The following is a 26,137-nucleotide window of genomic DNA, read 5'->3' as shown; positions in this document are numbered from 1 at the left end:
AAGGTGGAATGAAATGTTTAACTAAGAAAATTGTGACTAAGTAGCAAAGTATTGCAGAGTGAGATAATTCAATTTTACAGCACTGTCCTGAAATCAAGGGGGTGGAGAATGGGGGAGGGGTGGTTTCCAACCCTCCTTCAAAAGTTACTTAGTGCCATTTCTGGAGTGCTGAGCCCAGAGTAGTTTTAATGACTAATCTTCCTATTACAAGACAGTGGAGCATCACAAGTTTTTATCTATATATCCAAGGCAACAAAGAAGAAAATGGTCTATTGGTGAGTCAAAGCCAGCTCAGTGCCCACAATAATCTTGTTTGCATACTGACTTTGGCTTTTTCCATTTGCTGTATTGACTATCATGTTTGCAGCACACAACGTTTATATGCCATAAAAGAGTATTTTGGGTGAGTTTTCATTAAACATTGGCTGTTCATTAACAAGTTTGGATGATATTTGAAGGACTCTTACCAGCAGTTAACTTTCCCTTGAGTTAACCTTTTCACTTCCCATTGCATTTGTACCAGCATGACATACAACACTTACACACACACACTACCATGGTACTACTTTACAATTTAGACAAAAGATTGTGCACCTGCAAACTGTTCTCCTGAAAGCAAGATATTCATTGGAAGTCTGCCACTCTTTGCACAACTCTTGGCCTCAACTCTTCTGTGAAGGCTTTAAATATGATGTTGTGTAATTTCTACCAGGTGTTGATTGCATTCAGCCACATGAGTATTAGTGAGGTCATATACTGATGTTAAATTATTAGTTCTGGATCACAAATCCTACTCTGAATATGAATCAGTTACTCCAGAAAACAGTTCCACTGCTCAAAAATGAATGATCATGATTAATCGCATGCTAAAATGCTAGTAGTTCCTTGTATTTTTGGGAGGGAGAAAAAAAATATTAGGTGGTATGCATGACAAACTGACTAGAGGATAACATTTTATTTATTATAATATCTCAGAGTAGTTGTGATGATATTTGAATTAGACCCTCTCAATTTCATGAATAAAAGTTTCAGGGAGAGCTTTAGCATGACAAACACGTTGGAAGCACAGAAGCTTTAATGGAGAAAACTAATGTTATTGCAGTGCAGCTTGTGGCTCATACAATAAAGTTTTTTACAACTATACAACAATTTTAAGAGGTATATTGATAGATTTAGCAGTATAGAAGAAACATGCCTAGCTGTGCGTGTGTGTGTGTGTGTGAGAGAGAGAGAGAGAGAGACGACTTAAATAAAGGAGGGACGGGTAAGAAAGTGAGAGCTTGATATGAAATATAATACGTATTTCAACATAAATAATGTAATCTACTGTCTGAACACAACAGTAGCGATGATGTGCTTACATTGCCGAATGTAAAATATGTCACTAGACTCTGTAAAAAATCGAATTCCTAGAAGATATTGTGTCCACATATGTTAAAACTGTTAAAACTGCCTTTTTTCCCCAAATTATTTTTTTCACCTTTACACCTTTATTTGTTACACATGGGAAAACATGGGAATTTCTTTTTTATTTAATCCGAGAACTTACATTTACGTTTCGGCATAGCTGCTCGAGATGAGGGTAGGTACATGAGCTTTGCCTAACGTCAACAAGGACTACTGACGTGCAGACTGACCAATTACATGTTTACAGAGAAGGCTATCGACCAATAACGGTAGCTTTACAGTTAGACCGTGCAATCCGAAGATTTTGGCTACTTCACCATGCCCCCTTCTCACTCAAGCGAACCAAACGGAGTAGGGGAGGGCGGGACTAGTTTGTGAACGAAACGCTTCTCGAAATTCTATACAGGGGGCCCTGATCCGTTCCTACGTCGAGTCGTAAACCGATTTTTGGTGTAAGTCGGAACATACGTACATACTGTACGTAAATAACATACTGTAAGCACTTATCCTATCCTAACACCTATCCTCCTCGGTCCCGAGCCACGTAACCATATATTCTTCCTCTGCGCACACCTTTAAAAAAGTCTAAAAAAGAGGACATGTCCGGGTAAAAGAGGACGTCTGGTCACTCTAGTTGACAGCACTAATTTAAAATAAAGTGTGAATGTTCACACAAAAGCATCACATTTCCACAAATTTACAGCTGCTCTTCAAATAGACAGGTTTATGCAACACATTACATCTATTACATTTCTGTGGTCATACACAGCTTTTATAAATCACAAAATGGGGAAGTATTCAGGTTTTCCCACATAGTTCTGTTGGAAAATGACCTGATTTTATTCTCCCACAGTGAGAAAGCTTGAAGAATTGAACTAAGTTCCTATTATAGGCTCCTCTCTGTCGCTGTCTTGTCTGCTTCAAGGGGAAGGAAATGTTTACACTCACACTATCAGCTGATGGCTGACAGCACACTTCCTATTTCAGACACTGACTGTATGTCAAGTCAGCTCCTGCAAAGATAAAGCTCTGATAGGGATCAGTTTTGACTGAAGTATATGGTTCTGAATGTTTACACTAAACAGAGTACACCCGGCTCATATCACCATTTCGCACTGGGTCATTAATTAGTCAAGATCAAGAGTCTTAATGGTGGGCTCCTTGTCTTTTTTTCAGTTCTCACAAGATTATGCTGCCCCCTGTTGACTGAGATATTAATCATTGTTTGAATCCATTTACAGGAACAAGAAAGAACCGGACATATACCAAAATGTCCAAACATTTGTAGACACTCCTGCTGATTAGTGAATTATGCTATTTTAACACGCTCAGATTCTTGACACCGATACATAGCTTAAATAACCTACATAGAAAATGATTAAATTAATCAGGACATCTACAGCCCAAAGTCATCATGCCAAATACCAAGCTTTGGCATAACAGTTGTAAGGTCACCCAGAATAGGGATGTGAAGCAATACAGCTACATTATGTTACTGCACTGCATTGCACTGCACTGCATGTATGGTGTCACAGTTTACTATAAATAATGAGGCCATTTAGATGATCAAGTCGTCAATTCTTTAAGTGCATGTTAAGTTTGGTTTATAAGGCTACATGACAGCTTGTCTGTGAATCATCATATAAACCAGGACAGGTTTATAACTGCTTGAGGCAGAGTGATGACATTGCAGCCGTCTGTCAGAATGTCTTCCTGCAGTGCAATAATGCAGTGTCCTTCACTTTCTGCCCTGGGACATTGGTGCTGCACTAGGCTCTGCAGTGCTGTAGTGCACCAACACTGCCAGGATGTTTAAAGGAACATTAAGCCATTTTACCTCCAAACAGTAGCCCACCATATTTTTTTTTTTTTTTTCTATTTCATGTTGTTTCCAAATAGTGCTACTCATGTGAGAAGAAAAAACAAATTACCTTTTAGCCCCTGCTCTATACAATGACTCACCCACACAGAGGCAGCCATGTGTATGTGTGATTACATCATGACGAAAGGGGATTACAACCTGCTGAATTCAATTAGAAAAAACACTTCATGTCGCATGTCATCACTGACATGAGCTGAGCTAAAATTCACTCAGGAGATTAGAATGTAATTCTGTGAGTGGCTATTTTCTTTAGCTTTCTTTTAATTGACAGAAATGTTGCTAATACAATTACGAAATTAAATGTGACTTCTTTAAGTCACATTTAAGAATAATCTTAAAGTAGGTTTATAAGATTTTGGTTCTGACTTTCAGTTTATTTAAATACAAAAAAACATTATTTCCACATGTTGGAAATCAGTGTAATTATTACATGTTTAAGATCTAAAATATATGCAGAGTTGGCCAAGAGTCAGTTCATGCAAGTGAATTCTGAGTCTCTAAATTGACAAGAATCCAAACTCAAGTCTTTGGGGATTGAGTCAGGATCAAGTTACCAAGATCTGGAGGAAATGTCTGAATTTATTCTGTGGTTTGTGTTCATGCTGGGCCAAAGTATTAGAGTGAGTGTCAGGTTAATCTGGTGACATCTCAAGTTTATGTAAATCTTGAGTATGAGTTCAAGGTCAGTCTCAGGTCTCTGGGGTTCAAGTCTGTGTTGAGTCTCAATTCTGGGGTCAGATTTTGAGTATCTGATACAAGTCTTGAACCTCCAGGGTCTCACATTTCAACACATTTAATAATTAGTTTAATGTGGACCCACTGTGGCTACATAATTCAATTGTGCATTCCTAGCTTGTATGATCTCTACAGGAAAACAATACAAGAAAGGTTACATGCTAGTGCAGCTGCACAAGGATAAGGTCATCATGCCTATGCAATGTGTTGGCCAAAGTTGTATAAACACACCCAAAATTGAGGTGTGGATCAGATATATTTAATATAGCTGTTCATAAATTACAGAAGGGTTTGAACATGTGTAAATCACAATAAGTTTTCATAGCTGCGATTTTCCTAATCTTCATTATGATCATTAAAATGGCCTCATATTTCACCTCAATTCATGAACACCACCACATTCATGCTGTGCAGTGCTGTTATTAACACTATTTTTACACTATGTTCAGAAGCATGAGGTCACCTACATATACAATAGCACTTCTAAAATCAAGAAAATCTAAAGGAAGTTTACTCCACCCCAGCCCCTTTGCTTAATAACAGCTCTGCTATTCTTTCAAGGCTTTACAGTGGAGGTTGGAAGATTTTTATGAGCATTTATATGGATTCTGAAATTACTTAGTTAGTAAGTTTGTATTAGTGCTGGGTGATATGAGCGCAAATCAATATCACGATTAATTGTACCTTTTACCACAATTAAGATTAATGAATGCTTATTTTGTTTTTGTATTTTTGACCCTAATAGTTCACTGACAAGACTCGTACTGTAAATATGCTCCAGTATTAAATATGGGATATGTTTTCTAATGTTGCTGGGAGCTTGTTCCTCTAGTTTTTTTAGCACTGTTTATATTTGGTGTGTGAAGATGCTTTGGCCACTGAAACTGTTTTTTCTCTGATTTGTTTACATTTGACTTCTTTTTGTTCTGTGTCGAGCTGCTTGAGTCACTTGGTTGGCCTTGGCGTTTAGATTGTTTCTATGTGGCAGATGGGGCAGAATCATGTGACTACAGGCTGGTAGCTTGGTTTTAAATGGACAGTACGTAAATACACAGTGGGGACATAACAGAATACAAATAATCGATATAATAGATGTAGAAAAGCTTATGTTTATTAGAAGTTCTGGATGTCGATTTTGATTAATTGCCCAGCCCTAGCTTGTATTTAACACCATATCTGCAAGTAGGGCCATGCTCATGGCAAGAAAGGTAGTAAGATGTAACTGATTTACTAATACAGTTTTTTTAGATATGTTGAGACTGACATGAATTTAAGTTTGTCTGGTGTATTGCTTATGTTTTGTTAGTAACAGAAATTTTAGAAGTGCTGATGCGTTTGTATTGTTGAATAATTCTGTCATGGACTTTGCAGGTAGGAACTTTTGCCTCTCGTGGCCAAAATCAATACAGTCCAACATTAACTGTTTTGCATTCTGAAATTAGAACATCAATGAGGTCAGGTACTGATGTGGGAGGATTATTTCTAGATCACAAACTCTACTCCAAATCATTGTAAAAATACACTTTACAGCTCCAAATCTCAGTGATGGGGATTCATACCCCTCTGGCATGCTTTCTATGAAGATAAATAAAGCTTGGCATGGGCTAACCAGATTTCATGTTACAAATGTGTACATCAAATTTAGGTGTATTTCAGATTGAGCATAATGAATCTCACAGACTTTTTTCTGTGACATTCCTCCAATGACATTGTAAATCTGTACTTTCTGCCAGATAAGAAAATATTCTAACTTGCTGCCTTTGTTGAGCAGGAAATTTGAGTGCTTGTAGTTTAGATTCGACATGCAGATACTGACATCTTGTGGTGGAATTAAATACAACAAATTCCATTATTCAAATTTCCATTCTTTTATTCTTATTAATTGGTTTTTTATTAAATACTTTTGATTCTGTAAAGCACTTTGAATTCCCTTTGTGTATGTAAGATGCTCTGTAAATAAACCTGCCTTGCCTTGCAGTGCTTTACCATTAAGGGGAATAAAAGGCTCAGAGGAAGTTAACAGTGAATCTCTACAAAGCTCTTGTAGAGTTTTGACACTTCATGAAAAACAATATTTTTACAAAAATAGGAAAAACAGCTAAATTAACATGCACATTTTACAATAGTCCTGGGTAAGGATGGGCCACGTTTTTATTACCGTTATACCTATCTATTAACACGGTATACTATATTAGCGGGTTGGGAGTGCACTGTTGGGCTGCGTGAGCCTTATGAGTGAAGTGCTTTCACACGTTGACGATAAAAATCCATTTCTAAGGGAGCAAATATCAGTAACTGGTGCTGGAGAAACAGAAAAGTTCGAAAATCAGCAAAATAAGATGGTTCAACACTATTTAGAAGCATAGCTTGCCAGCTAACAGGCACCTGCGGTTTAGCACACCACAACAGATGATTTTCCAGTGAATTGAAGCTCAGAACACGCATGTTTAGCAGATAAAACATCATACATGTGAGCACAAAGTCAGGTGAAGGGTTTTCCGAAGGGTATTTTGTCTGTTTTGTCGGTTGCTCCCGTCCTCTCTATGGTAACCCAAACTCAGTGCTAAACACAACTGCAGTGGGCTTGTGTACTTTTTTTATATTTTTATGTTTTTTTCTCCTCAACTCGTTTTCAGTGTGTGGCATCACCAGTCAGTGAGCTCCCACAGCGCCCCCTCACTGTAGCTCTCTTAAATGCACATTTGCAACACCTGTTATCAATACCGCCCTCGTTATGAGATACCGTCCAAATGTTTAAATACCGCGGTATATGGTATTACCGTTATACTGACCAATCCTAGTGCTGAACTCATGAAGTATATGCTCAGAAAAAAAATGTACAGCAGAAGTACATTATTGGTTACCAAAGGTACAAACCAGTGGCGGATGCTGGTCTTTCAAGGAGGGGAAGCTCAATTTCGGCCTACATCATAAAATGTTTCGGTTTATTTATACGTAAATTCTACCCTCCGTTCCTTTTCAAGAAAATGACCTGTGACCCTGTCGTACCAACAAGGCGTCTTTTTCAGGGACTTGACTAGTGTCCTCTCAATGGCCAGCAGAGCTAGGCTGCTTAAACGGCCTTGGTCCATGTGAAGTGTGTCCGCCTGTGAGTGCTTTGTGACGGTGGAGGGGCTCAGCAGCACCCGCTGGACAGAAACTGCGATAGAAGTCAGAAAAAGTGATAGAAGTCAGCCTCAGACTTCTATCAGAACAGAATGAAAATGTAACACTCCCATAGATCTTTACACCAAAGGATCGCTGATTCGCTCATTTCGCTGTCAATCAAAAAGGGATTCAGCCTCAGACAGATCATCCAATCATCATGCAGAAGCTGAGCGTCCGGGCCAGCCGAGGCCAGCCCACTGCCCCATAGACCCCCAGAGACGCTGAGCGTCCGATGGGCGGGACAAAGCCCAGCATTTATCCAATGACTCGTCTCGTTTCCCTGAACTTCGCTGCTTCTCCATTGAACTCTGTGGACGCTCAGCGTCCTCTCTGTTTAAATCACTGTTAATCTGCGCGAATGATTGAGAGGAAAGCCGCGTCTTTACCAGTGATAAGAAGCTGATTCTGAACAAACGTTAATCGCGTTGTAGAGCATATTTATTCAATGACATGTACACACAACAGTATATATTTGATCACTTATTTTTTGACATTTTAGGGGAAGCTGGGCCTCCCTTGCAGTCTTAGAGCAATCGCCACTGGTACAAACTATGTAAATGTATATTTAAAGGTACAACTGTGGTTTTAGAGTCCATTTGTGTTCGCTAAAGTTTCATTACATTATCTTCTCCAGCAGGAGTGGGGGGTATATGTAATATTTTATTATAGAACTGTAAAATAAGTGAACACAAGTCCTGGAGATGAAATGGGGCGTATGAAATCAACACAATTTTAAACTACTATTATAATAGAATAAGGTACAATTATGTTCCCTTATTAAATGTAAATAGGTATCCTTGATTGTACCACCATTACTGACAGTACCAGTGACAATTTTGGCAAGCTCCGGAAGCACTCTCAAAATCAGTTCAGTTTTTGTACATTACTGCTATAATACATTGAAATGTTGTATGTGGGCATTATGGGTCCAATTTTAGACCTATGCCCTAAGGTCCTCTTTGAATTGTAAGCTACATTTTCAACACATTGCTGAAAGGTAATCACACATTCACACATATGTATCAGACATCTGAAGAGTGTAATGCATTCAAATGTTATTTCAATCAAATCTATTATATAAAATGGAAGCAAACAAGTTATGTGATGCCTGAGATGTTGTTTTACAATTAATTTGAGAGGGTTCTGGCCTAAGACATATTTTTAATCTATGTTTATCATTAGGCAGAAGGCCTTGTTGTTAGACAAGGTGTTTAGATAAGGTGCTGTTAGAAACACACTTTTTCAAATGTATCTCTTTACTGCTATCAACATTGCCTAGATACGATTGTGTAGGTTTACTGCTCATTTAAGATATTCATTAAAATAGCAGCAAACGTTGTTAACTTCTTTACCCTTGGTTCCTGTCACAACCACTGAAGCCAGTATTTACATTTAAATATTCAGCTTCAACCATCAAAATGTAATCATCTGATTTACAGTTTGACAACTAAATTATGCGTAAATATTTTTTAAAAAGTGATGGAAATCATCCTCATATTTTGGGTAGTTGACACAGTGTGAAAAAAATGAACCCAAGATATTTCATGTTTTGTCAGCTTAATTTCATTTATTAATATATACCAATTCCTAATTTTCAGGCCTGAAAAGAAAGTTGGGATAGGAATTTAGGGTTAGTAATGACGTAAAAAAAAACCGTAATAATAACGTAATCTTAAACAGGTGATATCAACAGGTGGTTCTAAACATGATTTGGTACAAAACTAGTATACACAGATTACTGAGTGTTACTGTGTGTTGTGAGAAGAAATGACAATATTACAAAAACCATCACAACGTTTTATGATTTTGAATGTGTTGCAGGTCTGATTTGCAGGACTGGATTTATATTAACAAATAAAATAAAGTTCACCAGACAAATCATGGAATAAGTGTTTGATCATATTTTCTTAATTTGCATCCACAATTTCATTCCCGATTTTCTTTAAATCACCCCCTCCCCCATCCTCAATCCTTAAAAAAAGGTTGGGAACCCCAGATTTAGACCACCCTGTGAATAACATCGACTTGGTCAATACCCTTGAACTATGGGGCGTGGCCAGTTGTACGTCAATCCCCGAAGCCCTATACTTCTCCAATTGACTTAACGGAGAAACTACACGGCAGCCAATCCGGTCACATCTATAACGCCTATCTGCCAATTACGTTGCGGATTTGTCGGAATTGGGCGGGGCCGACTACTTAGTGCTGTAGGTTGAGCCATAATATCGTGCCGGCGCTTTACCGCCGAGGAACTGGACCGCATTGCACAACGTGAGTAGAGCGCGAGGCCTTACGGGCGCTCAGAACCAATTTCCATCACAAAATGGCTTCATGTTCGGTTCGGAAAGGTCCGGAAAGTTAAAGACCGAGAGAAGTGTATTACCTCCCAAAATTCATTGTATCCACTTCCATAGAGACGAAATAGCGCTAACGTTAGCACCCTAGCTTCTTCCCGACCGAATTCCAGAGGGAGATCTTTATTTGTGTATCTGGGTTTTGAATGTGGCTCCGTTTTTAATTAATTAGGAGTGATTTGCAGCACGTCTTACCTCGGGAGAGGTAGTTATGTTTTTTAAGTAATGGTTCTTATGCGGTTTATTATTGGGGGTAGAACATGGCTTGATACTCATTTAAAACTAGCAACAGGACACTCTTGACCCAAGTCAAGGATACGGAGACAAAAATAACAGAATTTAAGTTAATGTCGTTTACTTTTAGTAATAGCGTGTATATACACTATGTCCAACCGTATCAACTGAATAAATTAAATCAGCTAACCTTACTTTAATCTGCACTTATTAAATATCCATAGAAAAGCACTGACAAATACACAGACGTACAGCTGCACAGGAGTCTAAGTTCACCATGGCTAATGCCAAGCGTCGACAGGAGGGTTATGAAGTCCTCCCACTGGTCTGTGAAGCAGTGCAATGAAGTGATGGAGCAACATCCAGTATTCAGGGAATTGTGTTGGAGTGGTTTGTGTGAAACAGAATCATCCAAGAGACCTAACCTCTCTAATGTTTGTTTTTTAATGCCATCAATGCCTTACAGAAATGTGCTGGCAACTAGTGTAAAACCTTTGTCTAAGAGTCTGAGTGAGCAAGCTTCCTATTGATGTTTATAGTGATTTGATGTGTAGGGATAGTGCCTCTGTGATATAGTGATTAAAAAAATAGTGTTGTGTAGGGGGCTGTGAGGGGAAATGTATTAATATCCAGAGTACTTGAATATGTTTTCACTATTCATAATACAGACCATGTGCAATAAAATTGGAACCGTTAAAAGCTGCCAGCATGAAATGAACACAAAGATTTATATTTAGTTTTTCCACATACTGCACTAAATCTCATTAAACAACTCCGATCTTGCTATCGTCTTCATGAGACATGAAGTTGGTTATTGTTTTTTAAGAATAGAGGGTATGCAAGATTTGCTCATAAAAGCATATTGTTTGGTTAATCAGTGAAAACAGCAATTGTACGTGCAACTGTAAACATATCACCATATTGCTTAGCTCATGTTTGAAATCATGTTTGCTTTTTTTGTAAGATCAAGATAGATTTGAATTTCATCATCAGTCCACTGCAACCTGGGGCTGTTAACACTGTCTTGATGACACGCCCAGCCTTACAGAATCATTTGACCTGTTGTTTTATTTTATTATTTTGAGTAATTATATGGCAAATATTGTGACTTATAAAAATGTTACAAGCAAAAATACTTTATTACATAATTTTTATGCATAAATATATAAATATGCATAAAAAAAATCAATGGATGTAAACCCAGTATGTTGTGTTTGCTGAAATTCAGAGAATTTCTTCATGCAAGCTGTATTAACAATCATCTTGTTTTTTTGGCAGAATGGGCAGTGTTTTGGCTGCCAGCTCACCTAACCCTCCAGCTTCGGGGGGTGGTGGGACCCAGACAGGCTCTGGGCTGATGGCTGTACCTCCAGGGTTCACCATGCCCCCAGTATCTCCAGCCCCCTCTTCCTCTAGCTCAGCCACCCAGCTTGGCACAGAGACTGACCCACCTCTGCCCAACCCTGGGACATTCGAGGAGTGTCATCGGAAATGCAAAGGTCAGTGTCCTTAAAACTTTAATAATTTGACTTTCATCACCCAGCTCAATTTGTTACGTAAGTACGTAAGGAAACATTTAGCGTTAGGCTGTTCCCTTCAAAACAAGACCAAATTTGAGTCTTTCCGTCAAAACATTTGTTAGTAATTCTCATGTTTGTGTAATGAGTAGTGTACAAAAAATATAAAAGACAATTAAAATATGAACCCTGTGTAGCTTCGGCACTCAGCTTTCCAACGACATGTCAATCAAGTTAGTAGACCAATCAGGGAAAAAGTTATGGTGATGCGCAATTAAGGAAGACGGACAAACACTTAGCACTTTATTAACTAAATTTAACAATTTAAATTTAAATTGTTGTTGGAAAAAGACTTTTTATATAAAAGCATTTATGTTGACATGCATTTGTTTCATTGGTTTATTTATCAATTTTTTTTGTTGAGGTGTTGGTACCGACTTTTCGGTACGTTTTCGGTATGGTGATATCCCTAGTACATATTACTGCTCCCTATGCACTACTGTTAAAGAACAATTTCTTCAAATGGGGTGCTATAACTAACCTTATATATAACCTTAGTATTTTAAGGTAGCTAAAAAAACAAATGTAAATTGATGCAAAACATATTTAATTTGAAAGAAGTCTGGGTTTTTTTGTTTTGTTTTGTTTTTTGTTTTTTTAAACCAGACAAACTTTCCAACCTAAGTACTTAAAAGTAATAGAATGAATGTATAGTGAAAAGTGTGTCACACAGCAAATTTATTTCCTAATAGTTAGGCTCAGAACAGTAAAACTAAAATAATTTAAAATGAAATAAAATACTTTTTAATAACGGAGAATACAGATGTTTCTCCTTTATTATTTTAGGAGGCTTAGATGAAACACTAAGTTACAAAAAAACCTGAATATGTGGTGATTGTACTTTAGCTGTGCTTAGCACTTGCTTTGGGGTCTTTACATGCTTAACAAAATTTCTGTTAAAGGCAACAAAAGGGTGATTAAAATGTGAAATAAATGATCGGACTTAAACACAGTTAAAAACATAATTAAAATTTACGGTAAATTGCAGTCTTTGGTGTGAACCTAGTGTATGGCATTGGGATGTATATGATTGCTGAAATTTTTTTGTAAAAATTTATAAAAGAATATTGCCATAAGAATACACGAAAAAGACTACAAACACATTTTGTTTGAATCTGTTTAAGTACATTAAACATCCATGTTGCCTATTGCCCTACCTTTACAAATATTGCTATAAGTGCTATAAATGGTGTCAGTAACTTCCTACTACAATAATGTCTACGTCTGTGTACTGAGTAGAAATATCTTATTCTGATTCAGTTTTTTTCTGATCTTCAGAAGTCTTTCCAATGCAGATGGAGGGGGTGCGTCTTGTGGTCAACAAGGGATTAAGTAATCACTTCCAGGTCTGTGTTAACCATTTTCTTATTGCTGTTTCATTTTAAGCCTTATTATTCATCTACTACAATACAAATTATATTATTCTTGTTAAAGAAGTGTAATAATAAAAATTAAATTTTATGTTAGCTTGCTCGGGCTAAAAATCTTAAGTTGCTGTTATGTTTTATTTAATGAATTCCTGACTATCCCCAGAGGCTGTGGTTGAGTTTATGTAAATGTTTGGATGAATTAGTCAAATGTAACCATTTAAGTGACTCTAATGCAGTCTGATTTTTCACCATTTCATATCAAGCATTCACCAATGCATTTAAAAAATATTTTTAAGGAACAAGGGGATTTCAGTGTAAAATACATGCACATTTGTTAGTTTAATTTTAGTAGCTCATAACTAAGGAAAGTGTTGTAGTCTTAATTAGCAATCAGAACAGATGGCTTATGTATAGTTTCCATTGAAATGGGCATAGAACACAATTTTTTTTAAAGACTGGTGTAATATCTGAGAGCTAAAAATAAAATAAAAAATTGTATTGACAATTACCGGGTGTGTGTGTGGACTGGTGCCCCCTTCAGGGTGTGTTCCTGTCTTGTGCCCATTGATACCGGGTAGCCTCCGGACCCACTGTGACCCTGAACTGGATTGTAGACAATGAATAAATGAATGACAATTACCAGGATCCATGCTAATTCATTCATTCATTGGCAGGAACACATCTTGGAGGGGGTGCCAGTCCTTCACAGGGAGACACACACTCACACATTCACTCACACATATGGACACTTTTGACTTGACAATCCACCTACCATTTTTTTGGCCTGTGGGAGAAAGCTGCAGCACCAGGAGGAAACCTACATGGACACGGGGAGAACACACCAAACTCCTCACAGACACCCGAAGCGGGACTTGAACCCACAACCTCCAGTTCCCTGGAGCTGTGTGACTGAAACACTACCCGCTGCACTCACATCTCATTAACTATAAGAGACAATCCCTCCTGTATGGTGACCTTCTCGCAAGCATTAAAAGGTGACATCTTATATCTGCACATCACATAAAAATGAGCACATTTAAGCAACCTTGTGATTTGTTCATTCCAGGTTAGCCACACGGTTACACTTAGCACGGTTGGAGAATCAGGATACAGGTTTGGAGCAACATACGTTGGGAGCAAGCAGACTGGACCCACTGAAGTGAGCGTGCTTATTTTAAAATACTCTAAACATGTTGTCACATTGATTTTCACCAATCTGAGATGTTTTTGCTTTAACATATGAATACATGCAGTCTAAATGTAATATTTACTTGGGAGTTATGCCACATGCTTTAATATATGCTGGTTAATCTTCTTTAGTCTTTCCCAGTAATGGTTGGTGATATGGACAACACAGGCAGTCTCAATGCACAGATTATTCACCAGCTGACCACACATGTACGCTCCAAAGTGGCTATGCAGGTAGGTGTGGCACAATAAGCAAAAAATAAACGATAGATGTCTTTCTATAAATAGTAAAGCTATACATTTTAAAATATTTCAAATAAATTAGCATTAAATATATTATTTTACAAAATTTTTTAACTTTATTTTTATATTTAGATTAAAAATGAAATAATATACCATTTTGCACAGTCCAATGTTTTAAGTCTTAATTTTTTTTTTTTTTGCTTTGGCCTAGTGCTGGGCGATATCGCAAATCAATATCATGATTAATTGTACATTTTACCTTGATTACAAGTAATGAATGATTATTTTGTTTTTGTATTTTTGACCCTCATAGTTCAGTGACTATGGTTGTACTTTAAATATGCTGCAGTATTAAATATGGGATATATTTTCTAATGTTTCTGGGAGCTTGTTCCTCTTTCACTGTTTATATTTGATGTGTGATTGTGCTTTGGTCACTTAAACTGTTTTTTCTCAGCATTTACAATTGACTCAGCGTTTACATAGGGGCAGAATTGCATGACTGCTGCTTGGTAGCTTGGTTTTAAAGGGACAGTACATGAACACACAATGGGGACAGGACAGAATAAAATTAATCAATATAGACAGGATTATGTCGATTAGAAGTTCTGAATGTCGATTTTGAATAATTTTCAATAAATTGCCCAGCCCTACTTTGGGCCTAAGGACTAAGTGAAATTGCAGGTATTTTAGGTGTCCATCGCTCCCTTTGCCTGTGCCTCCATTTTGGATTTCCAGAAAATTCTCTTTCTATTTAGGAAAGCAACTCTCAAAAGAATAGTTTTTAAACTAAATATTTCTGTGACATATGGTAGACATGTAGTTAAATTTTACATAAATTTTTGCTTGTTTACAGTGGCCCCACATAGAACTATGTAGGTCTGTATTTCATACATATGCAGGAAGGCTGGTTTTAGCAAACTGGGCGACCAGCTGCCATGTGTAATGCTTGAAGCTGGAATCTTACATTTTTCATTACTGCTTATTGAAATGGAACAAGAGCAAAATATTGGATGTTAAATATGCGTGGAGTTGAAACATACTATAAATTAATTTGTTTGTAATAGACATTACAAAAACATGTTACATTTATTTGAGAAACTCTTATTTTACAGACACAGCAACACAAGTTTGTGAACTGGCAGTGCGATGCAGAGTACCGTGGAGATGACTTCACTGCTGCTGTAACCCTAGGCAATCCAGACGTCCTTGTTGGATCTGGTAATTCCCCTCTTCACTCCAATCAAATGAAATGAAGTGTTTATTTGAATTAAACATTGCATAAACTTCTAATGCAAACTATACATTCAGAAATGTGGGCAGGATACAACACACTTAAAGATGGGGTGTCCACATACTGATATTAAAATATTGTTGATATTTTAGTTCCAAACCTGAACTTTTGGATATGAAAGGAAGGAAGCCCCTACTCCAAGACTTCAAAGACATTAAAAAGCCAGGCTGAAGTTAGCACATTTGAGTGATCAAATGGCCGTAATGATCAGCAGCATAACCCAAAAAATGCTCTGCTGTGAGGCATGGGAGTAACAGGATCATTTTTTTATGGCCGTTTTCTGTGCTTGGGACTGTTGCAGTTCAGAAATAGATGGCCTTATGAGGGAGAATTTAGGAAAAACTCTGTTAACACATGAATGCATCAGCCAGAAAGATGAAACTTGGTAAACTGTTTGTGTCAGTTGTACATAAAGATGTTGTTACAAATATTATATGTAATGGTTTGAAAAGAGAAGACAGGATAATTAAAGAAATTCATCAAATTATTATGGTTACCTTGCTTTCCCTCTTTAGCCAGCTTTGAAAGCTTTTTATTAATTGGTAAAAACTGATAATAATATTCTAATCTTAGGTTGAAAGAATGCAAATTACTGATAATAACAGCATGGTTTGTCTGCGATTACAGGTATAATTGTGGCACATTACCTTCAATCTCTGTCCCCTGCTTTGGCACTGGGTGGTGAGTTGGTGTATCACAGGAGACCAGGAGAGGAGGGTACAGTAACCTCATTAGTGGGCAGGTACACAGGTAATTATGACCATACAGATGCCAGGAATCACTTTAATTTTCCTGAGTGTATAGAGTATGTTAAGGACTAGTTAATGATCTTGAAAGCAAAACATAATACAACAAGGAAAACAATAGCATCTGATCATGAAATGGAATGGTTACATGTAATGACTTACACACCACATATTTTGATGTGTTAAACATTTAGGCAAATATTAATGTTGGCTGTGAAGCACTGGTTACACAGCTGAAGAAGGACCTGTGTCTGGAACATCCTGTATTTTTTAAATATTGTGTAGTACCATAAAATTTTACTACAAATTTAATGTAATGTGTAAAAGAAATATATGTAATATGTAGATTAATGGTAGTTTGCCTGTTCCATAATATTACATTTATTTCATTAATACAGATATATTCTAATTATACACTCTCATTTTCAGGTGACAATTATGTGGCCACATTGACTGTTGGAGGAGCTGGTGCGCATGCCTCATATTATCACAAAGCCAATGACCAGGTAGCCCTTTTTTCTTTTCTTTATAATTTATATATTATAAATCTTCCTCTGAAATGGGAACCCCTTTCATACTCTACTGGCATAACTTTTAATGCTAATGTTTTGTTTATGCATCAGTTATTGATCAATTGCTGCACCATTTCTACCGGGATTTCAGCTGTGGTTGCTGTTCACTGTTTAACTGGAAATCCAGAAAACTAGTGTTAATGTGCATGTATGTAAAGCGTTTAAGTGTATAGTTAGCAGTGCTACTAGAACTTCCTGAAAGACTTCAGAATTAAATCTAAAGCTTCATCAGGTTGTTTCTTTGCAATGTGCTTTGGTGAAATGCATGTTAATTATGCAACATTAATTTAAAATATTTGACTTTATAAAATGAGAGAGGACTTGTTTCTGAAACCTGCAACTGTCTGTTTTCTGCAGTTACAAGTCGGGGTGGAATTTGAAGCTAGCACACGAATGCAAGAAACAAATGTGTCCTTTGGCTATCAGGTGGATCTTCCCAAAGCTAATCTTCAGTTTAAAGGTACTATAATTTGCACTTTTGTGAACGATTGTTTTTTCATCACAGTAGTTTTGGGCCATGAAGCATTCAGTTGGTCAATTATACACAATATACTCCTAAAAATAAAAACCTACGATTTTGTAAAAATTGGAATCCTGCAGGATTATTTATTTGCATGAGCCAAGACAAAAAAATTTATGATAATATTTAATATGGTTTGCTTAGTTTTGTGTAAATGGCTAGATTCTTGCCAGGCTTATGATAAAGTGGTGTGGCGAGAGAGCTAATGTGAGAGTTGGTTATGATATTTAATACAGCTTTGATACAGCTTTAGTCACCAGGGAGGCCAGTGTGCATTTACGGTTGTTGGCAGTTAAGGGCAAGGTAGGACTGTATAGGTAGTTTGGAGGGGGTGGGTCTGGGTTGGAAGGGAGTGTGAAGCTCTGCTGAATTGGCATAGGATATTTTACATCATATCCTGTGTATGCTTACAATTACAGGATAAAATTAAATAATAATTATTATATTTTAGTAGTAAAATAAAATGTACCTTACCCAAAGGTAGCGAAGCTTTATTACTGGATAAAACTCTTAAACAAAAAAGTGTGAATTATGGGAGGAATTTGAGGCCAAAATTGGTCAAATTTATTTTTTTATATATTCATAAGTATACCATATATAAATTATATTAACATTAAAAAAAAGTGTTAAATTCCTGAAATCATGTTAATTTTGAAGGCACTAGTTAAAACATTAACCTGAGTTTCAACAGCACTTGTTTGCTGCGATACTCAAATTCCTCTGCTCTCCATCCCAGGTTCATTAGACAGTAACTGGGTGGTAGGAGCAACGCTGGAGAAGAAGCTGCTTCCCCTTCCCCTCTCGCTGGCTTTAGGCGCCTTCCTCAACCACCGCAAGAACAAGTTCCAGTGCGGTTTTGGCGTCACCATCGGTTAGAGTGGCACAGCGACGAAGACTCACAGCAGCTCGCCCCGTTCACCAGGCTTAGACTGGTGCTGAGAGACAGGGGGACATGGACCAACACCCAAACTCAGACGGATTGGGAGGAACTCAAACAGTACCACGATTTAACCTTCACTCAGATGGACCATGCCACAGAGCTGACAGGACTACACTAGCTGAGTCTATCAAGTTCTTTGCTATGTGTACAAACAATAATCAGGCAAAAAGCCACATTAAGGCAGGTTTGTTTGCCAATCATGTAAAACTGTAACATAAAATATATGGGAGGGGGGCCCCTACACATTTTTGTTTACTTAATGGTGCATCAAGGTTACATAGATGCCTTTTTCATGATTGTTACACACCATTTCTGGGTTTTTTTTTGTTTTGTTTTTTTTTTGTTTTTGTTTTTTTTTTTTTTGTTTTTTCTTCTAAAAGGGAAACTTTTTTTTCTAATTTTTTTTTTATTTATTTATCTTTTTATATATAAACGCCAACATTATCCAGTTTCCTCCTCTTTCACTAGCAAAAGCAGTGTTCATGCAATTCAGGTAGCAGAAAAAGAAAGAAAATAAGCATGCCAGCATCTCCCATCTCCAAGTCGTAATGTACTATACAGGACGTATCCGTGTCCCTTTGTCTCTGACCAGACATTCAATGAAGATGCCTGTCTTGTACTTTTTAGTTGAGGCCTTGGGCCTACTTTGTATGCTGGGTTTATATTCGTTAACAATCAAGAATTTTCTTTTTTTTTTTTTTTTTTTTTTGCCCTCCCCTCTTATAATGATTCAAATCAGTAATCACTTTTTAATGCCAAAGTTTTGAGACTTTATTACTTTAAATAAGTCTGAACAATGGACAGAGAAGAGCAAAAGAAAAGATTCATTACTTTAAAGTCGGAACATAGGTGAAATCTGGTTCATGTTTATTTCTGAGGTCATATGCAGCTCCAAGCCTTGGAAGACTGGGTTTTAACTCCTCTCCTTCCCCCAATTCTAAGACCACACAGTTTATGTGCTGCACTAGATCGGTGAGTTAGGGCTAAGAAACCAGTAAACCACCCACGCTTGTCCTAGAACATGCCATTCCTGTGTTCTCGTTTGCTGAATTGTCCATTTATGTCCAATTTAGAGCTGAGGAAATTTGCTTGTTCAGCTAAAATCATGTGTCCAACAGAAGAACTAAGAGAAAAATCCCTCAGTGCATTTTTGACTTTTTGTCAAATCCTCACCCAGTAACTAATATTGGGCACTTGACATTTTAAAGCCCCTGCAGAACGAGAACCAGCCTAGTGAACCAATTATGAATGAAGAAAATTCTGGGGTTTCCTAATCACTTATATTGATGTGACACACCAGCCCAACATGTGGATTTCTTGAATAACTTTGGGTCTGTGGGCTTTGAGGTTTATGTCAGAGAGAATAATACAAGTTAAGCCAGTGGTCACCAACCCTGGTCCTAAAGATCTAATTAAGTATGAACATTCATATCTGTAACCAATTATCCAGTTCAGGGTTGTGGTGGGTCCGGAGCCTACCTGTAATCATTGGGCACAATGCAGGGATTTAAGTATGAACTTGCTCCAGCTTCTTTAACTTCTTTAGTCCTTTCCTTGGGTCTTAATGAAGTGTATGTGACATGCTTTGGTCAAAATACACAACGATCAAGCACCACAGCACCATTCTCACCCTGTTCAGAATGGCTGGTTATACTGCCTGTTCTTTTTAATTATAACGAGTACCACACAGCTCACTACTGCCTCGAGTGTGCTGTAGTGAGAAGCAAGGCACAAAACTATTTGTTTTTGCTCGTATTCCTTATTTCTTTGCTCTCATTTTTGTTCAATTATTTCTCCGCTATTACCTTGTCTGTTTTCATGACTTGACACTCACATAAAGGGTGCTGTGATTGGAGATATTTGGATGAGGGGTTTGGAGAGTTTTAAAGATTTGCACAGAAATCATTGCCCCCAGTAGTTTCTATAACATGGCAGTAAACATTTAAAATGCTTAATATGACAAAACCATATACTCTATTGTTTAAGGCATTACTTGGCTCTGCTGAAAACTATAGTTAACAACAACAAAGTCACTGCATCACAGTTCTGCACCAAAGCTTTTACCTAGACCAGACAAGTTGCTGACAGATTTATGACAGCAGGTTTCTGATAAACATATTGCAAGGCTTGCCAATTCGCTCATTAAGCTAGACAGATCTGATCCTTTCTGTCTCATCTTTACCCCCTTAGGCTGTGAATCATCAGTTCTGTGACATAGGTGTGTGTGTGTGTGTGCACATCCAAGTTTTGAGCAAAAATCACAGTCCAAAACGGCAGCCTAAATTTTGGCTCTATGATGTTTAATGAACAAAGGCATTCTCACTCTCAACTGCCAACTTTCCCCTCCATGTTTTCAGACACCTGTACAAATAAAACGTCTGTATGTATCTCATGATTAAAATGAGAAACCTTGTAGATCTTGTATATATGCTGAATTATGAACTTAGCACTCACAAGTGCACCATTTGGGATTGGGTTAATGTTAAAAGCATGTTTTTTAAAATTTTTTGAAATGGGGCATAATTTTTAGGAGGCGGTTTGTTGACCGCTGAGCTAAGCCACACCTGTTATGTTGGCTGCTGTTTGCCTGAATAGTACAAGGCAGTGAAACTAAATTAGAAATGTGGAAGTTTATTACAAATACTTCTTTATTAAATCATTTTTCCCCCTAGAGGATCATGGAACTAATTTCTGTTAAACAACAAGTCTTCTGAAAAGTTCCACCTTAAATATGTAATGAAGCCAGAGGTTATGGCTGGATTCATAGCTCTAAATTGTTGTATCTACTGTGAGAGAGGAATGATCTGATTTCACTCGACTGCCTGTCTAAATAGTGTGTTTTATTACCCTGTAATGTTCATTTATCATGCAAAGGATACCTGTCATTGTGACATGGGGAGATTTTATGGCTGTTGTGATGGATTATTTTACAGTGAAATAAATCTGGCTCTGGTTTAAAAGTTCAGAAATATGTATAACATCATTTATAACAGTTTGAGCAAGAAAATTAAAATAATAAAAGATAATAAAAAACATGTTAAATAACAGTATTTTATTGTAGTGATTATGGATAATGGTGTATATTAGGCCAAAATAAGTCTTCAGTTTTACAAAAATGTTAATTTATTTGAGCTGGTGGGGGGGATAACAGGGTTGGCTCCTGACATTTTTATTAGAATTCCTCAATTAACATTTTTACAATTAATTTGAACATTGTTTCAGAAAAACAACATAAAATAAAAACAATTCTACAAAAGTTATAATTTATGACTCAACACAACAGTTCAGGTCTTGGCGTTCTGCCTCTTATAATTCTGAATCTTTCTCTTCATCACCAGGTCAAGTTCCAAATCCGATTGTTTCACATCTGGATTTCCACAACCAACCACTGGACAACTGAAAGAAATATATAAATATTGTATAGCAACTATAATATAGAAAGTATACAGCAAGTGTGTGGCGTCCTTATTCATTCCCTTGATTTTTGAAATTTTGGATGAGCAGACATTTACAGATTTTTGGTTATATATTGTATATTCATCACTCATGAGAAAACGTTACCAAGTAGCAATGAGTTAAAATATTAGTAATATATATATATATGTGTGTGTGTGTTTGTGAAGTACCTCTGTATGGCCCTGGCAAATTTACAATTAGCATTTAGATTGTGTTAATGTAAACTGATTAAACAAAAATAGATTTTGGTCATATCTATGATTTGTTTATTTGCCAAGTAAAAATGCTAGGTGAACATCCACTAAGTGTTGTCGTTCCCTAGCTTTTGCCTGGGGTTAGAGCTACTATGAAACAGCACAGCTGTTAATGAACAAGGCCTGATTACAAAACTCTGGCCTTGTGAAAAAGGCACAAAGTTAACTTCATCTTACCGAAAGTTCTTCTTATTGTTATGCTTAGCCTTAATCATTGCCAGCACAGCTTGTTGGTCGTAGTAATGCTGACACTTCTTGTTTTTCACTGGATTCTCCATCTCTTTCTGGCAGCAAGAAGATGATAATAAACCATCAACAACCCTCAATAATGAATAAATAAATATTTTTTAAACCATGCTCATTGAAATATGATGTTCATAATTTTAGTTAAAAGTCAATAAAAAAAATTTTTGAGGTAGAGAACCTCAAATGTTGAAAAGCACAAACAGATGGGACTTGCTCTATTCCTGCTCAAAAGGTAGGCAATATTGACTTATTTTTGCTGTTTAGGATTACTTAATTTGGAAATGTCTACAAATTTAAGAGACATCTAACTGAATGAAAGTAGTTATAAATTTATAACTAAAGTTTCTGTGGTAATTCAAACAGTAAATAAAAACATGAGTTAAACTTCAGCCACATATAAGTCTCTCAAACATACTGTTCCACCTTAAAATATGCATGAACAAACCAGAGAGAACAGCATTTCCCTACAATCGCAGAAGTTCCCTTTACATTAAAACATGAAAAAAGTCTCATCCTGTTGCACAACAAAGCAGATGCATACCAGTGTAACAGGACATGAGAAGTTTGTCTGGCTTTGTGTCACAGCAATATCTTCGTCCAGCTCCTCTTCTATGTTGTTAGCTGCCACTGCATTTCCTGTACAGAGTTACACACATCATAATAATTGTATCACCACAGAATGATCTCAGTTGGTGCAGGGTATTGGGAAATGCCACTGTCCTTTGCACAGCAGACTAATGTTTGATTCCCAGTTTTTTTTCTTGATACAATGAGGGAAATTAATGAAAATTGTGGAACTCCATAAATCTGGTTCCTCCTTATGAGCAATTTCCTAACAACTATTGGTAACTGCACAAATATATAAATACACTGAACAATCATTAGATTAGGATTACCTACCTTGTCTCTATCTTCATTGTAAAATGTATCAGCTCCACTGAACATACAGGAGCACTTTGTAGTTCTACAATAACAGACTGTAGTCCAACTGTTTCTCTGCATACATACTTATCCCCATTTCACTCTGATCTTCCCACAGAGCATGGATTGATTTGGGTGGTGGATCATTCTCAGCACTACAGTGAAACTGATGTGGTGGTGGTGTGTTAGTGTGTGTTGCTTTGGTACAAGTGGATCGGACACAACAGGGCTGCTCAAGTTTTTAAACACTGTGTCCACTCACTGTCCATTCTGGATGATTTTTTTTACTGGTGGACTGTTCTAAATCCAGCAGTGACACTAAGGGCTTTAAAAACTCGAGCAGAACTGTCTCATCCATTTGTAGCAGCACAACACACAACAATCACATCATGATCCACCATCCAAATCATACCTGCCCTGAGAAACAATTACAATCTGTAATTGTAAAACTACAAAGTGCTGTAGGGTCAATGGAGCTGATAAAATAGACAATGTGTGTAGATACAAGGTAGGTGTTCCTAATCCAGTAATTTTTCAGTGTATATGTAGAATATGTACACAAATAGAAAAGTCTGGAATGACAAAAATATTACACTGTTCAAGATGGAGGTTCAAAATAAATCCCAGGGATGAATGAATTTTTAGTTTTCCTTGGTCAGATTAAACAAATCCTGAACCCTTAGGCCATAGTAATCAGATGTATTAAAGGACCACTATGTAAGACTTTGCATTTATGCAGAATTTAATTCACATTTACGGGTATTTTCCGAACATGTTCCCAAAGTTACATAGTGCAGTTTCTGCAGAGCTGAGCCTGGAGTAGCAAAGACAGAAGCTTTATTCTCCCTATTACAGATCATACACTGATTTTGAAGCTGTAATTTTAAGGTAAAATACTACCTACTGTTGCTTTAAAATGGAAAAGCCAATAAATACTAACATTGTGTATATTTTTACCCATTTAAAATCTGATATGTCTCCGCTATTTATTTATTATATACAATTGCATTATGTATTTGGCAGATTCTCAAAAAAATTATCAAATTTTGAATCTATCAAATCTACATAACTGAATTAAGAAACTTATAAAGGCACCTCGCACAATACTTGATTAGAACCCTACCTTGTGACAGAGATTTCTTGATGTTGTCTCTGAAGGCCACTACTTTGCTGTGGTTTTGAATATCTGAATCTGTGGCCATGAGATCAGTGAAGCATTCCTTAACAGAGTTCACTAGTGTGAACAAGGCATGTGGAGGTTCATGTCTCATCTACAGAACAACGAGAAAAGACAGGATAAGTGAGTGGGATGGGGAAAACCAGGTGAGCGACAGTGTGAGACCATGTGAAATAGCCTGCAATATTTACACGTGTTGTGGTCTGCTCGACAGACTCCACAAAGAGGTTAATCTCTCTGTCCAGTGTGGCACACTCCAACATCATCTGCTCCAATTTCTTCAAATTAGCACTGTCATCAGTCCCTGGAATAAAACGTGAGAACACAATTTTATCAACACAGCTGCAATTTATTCAAATAACACAAGAAATGTGTATATCATCACTGTCCAAAAAAAACGTATAGCTCCATTTTTATGGATTTCTAGTTTACTGCATCGTTACAGTGACTTCCATTTAAAATTAAGAAGTATTTTCCTTCTTTCCTTACCTCCTATAAAGTTACTATTTTGGAGACAGATGTTCTTCTTTGGACAGAAGATATTTAGGTTGATTTTCAAAATAGTGTACAATATCTTACTCAACATTTAACTTTTCTGAAAATATCATGACAATTGTATTTAAATTACATTGACCAACTACATTCGTAAGGGTACATATTCAGTACTTTTAATTAGGAAATATAACTGTACCATGCTCTATATAATATGAATATCTTTCCTCTCATTTCAATATCGGGATTTTTTAAACAGTCCTGTAAGGTAAGTATACAAATACACACCTCACACATTTCTTTCTGCAAAAGAGAATTTAATGTACTTTTAGGAAAAACAACTGGGCTCTAAAACCCCTGTAATTTGTTCAGAAAGTGTATATTAAAGCTACTGTACCTTGGGCTTCAACCAAATCCAAAGCTACGTCTGTGACAATGTCCATCCCTGTACCAATGTCAACCTGACATTGCTTCAGTGTGGATAACGTGGGCTGGATTGAATTCAAAGACATGGCTGTGTAGTTAATAAAATGGGTAACACGTGAGTCTCATAGGGTACGAATTTTCGAATTCCTCTCACTGCTGTGAAGCAGTGTTTTTACAACTTTGCACAGTAAGTTAACTGCGCTAAAGCAAAGTGGTTAGAGTCCGCCACAAGAAGTTAAATTAACACTAAAGGCGGTTAGAGATTCTATCGTAAATATAAGCAGTATATTAAAGTCACCCTACTACATATACATCGTTTATTCCAATCAGAGTCTCGCCCGTCCAAAATCAACGCGCCATAACTTAGTGATACATCTGTTATGGTATGATGCCATGACAAAATAAAAGTCATGAAGCGGGCCGCCTGTACTCATCCTGGGTTGCTGTCCCATAATAATGACTCTTTATTTTTACCACATACTAGACTGGCGTGAGACTTCTGTTCATCATGATTTGGCAATTTTAGAGAGTGGCCAAAATTATTGAGCAAAGGTAAAATAATAATAATAACAATGAAAAATAAAAACGTCCCACAGAAGGTATTAGTGCATTTGAATAACTAGTTGCAATACAAATTCTAATCCAATGTATTCTATCGTTTACACACACCGACGTCAGTTGACAAGTACATAATTTATCCCATCCTCCCTCAACAACTGAATTAAATATGGAATCGATCGACTTCGAATAGTTTCTGGCCAATATAGCAACTGATACAAAAATTTGTTGGATTATTGAGAATGACTTAACAATGCCTAGGAATTACTTAATAAAACCTGTCATTCAAACACCTTACGTCATGTAAAATTAAAAAAATCTCACTCCTACATCCTTCTCCCATATATAATTAGGTAAATCCCATGCATTCTTAAGTC

At 36.9% G+C, this 26,137-nt stretch overlaps 2 protein-coding genes across 3 annotated transcripts; one reads left to right on the top strand and one right to left on the bottom strand.

The window, feature by feature from the left end:
* Positions 1-9,432: 9,432 nt before the first annotated feature.
* On the top strand, positions 9,433-18,562 carry tomm40 (translocase of outer mitochondrial membrane 40 homolog (yeast)). 2 transcript variants are annotated; one of them, XM_066683724.1, is made up of 10 exons: positions 9,433-9,463; positions 11,059-11,279; positions 12,636-12,703; positions 13,794-13,886; positions 14,048-14,149; positions 15,274-15,379; positions 16,080-16,202; positions 16,628-16,704; positions 17,128-17,230; positions 18,027-18,562. In XM_066683724.1, the coding sequence occupies exons 2-10, from the start codon at positions 11,060-11,062 to the stop codon at positions 18,164-18,166; spliced, it is 1,032 nt and encodes a 343-aa protein (XP_066539821.1). In that variant the 5' UTR covers positions 9,433-9,463; position 11,059; the 3' UTR covers positions 18,167-18,562. The 2 variants fall into 2 exon arrangements, with proteins under 2 accessions (XP_066539821.1, XP_066539822.1); XM_066683725.1 differs by lacking the exon at positions 9,433-9,463 and adding an exon at positions 9,666-9,751.
* Positions 18,563-21,095: 2,533 nt separating this feature from the next.
* Positions 21,096-25,581, bottom strand: nsmce2 (NSE2 (MMS21) homolog, SMC5-SMC6 complex SUMO ligase). Its single transcript, XM_066684068.1, has 6 exons — positions 25,174-25,581; positions 24,476-24,588; positions 24,231-24,378; positions 22,728-22,822; positions 22,118-22,224; positions 21,096-21,626 (listed from the first exon to the last, which is right to left on the bottom strand). The coding sequence occupies exons 1-6, from the start codon at positions 25,286-25,288 to the stop codon at positions 21,515-21,517; spliced, it is 690 nt and encodes a 229-aa protein (XP_066540165.1). The 5' UTR covers positions 25,289-25,581; the 3' UTR covers positions 21,096-21,514.
* Positions 25,582-26,137: the final 556 nt, after the last annotated feature.

This window comes from Hoplias malabaricus, chromosome 10, assembly GCF_029633855.1.
Source record: "Hoplias malabaricus isolate fHopMal1 chromosome 10, fHopMal1.hap1, whole genome shotgun sequence".
Taxonomy (NCBI): Eukaryota; Metazoa; Chordata; class Actinopteri; order Characiformes; family Erythrinidae; genus Hoplias; species Hoplias malabaricus.
This window is presented reverse-complemented; position numbering and strand designations above follow the sequence as displayed.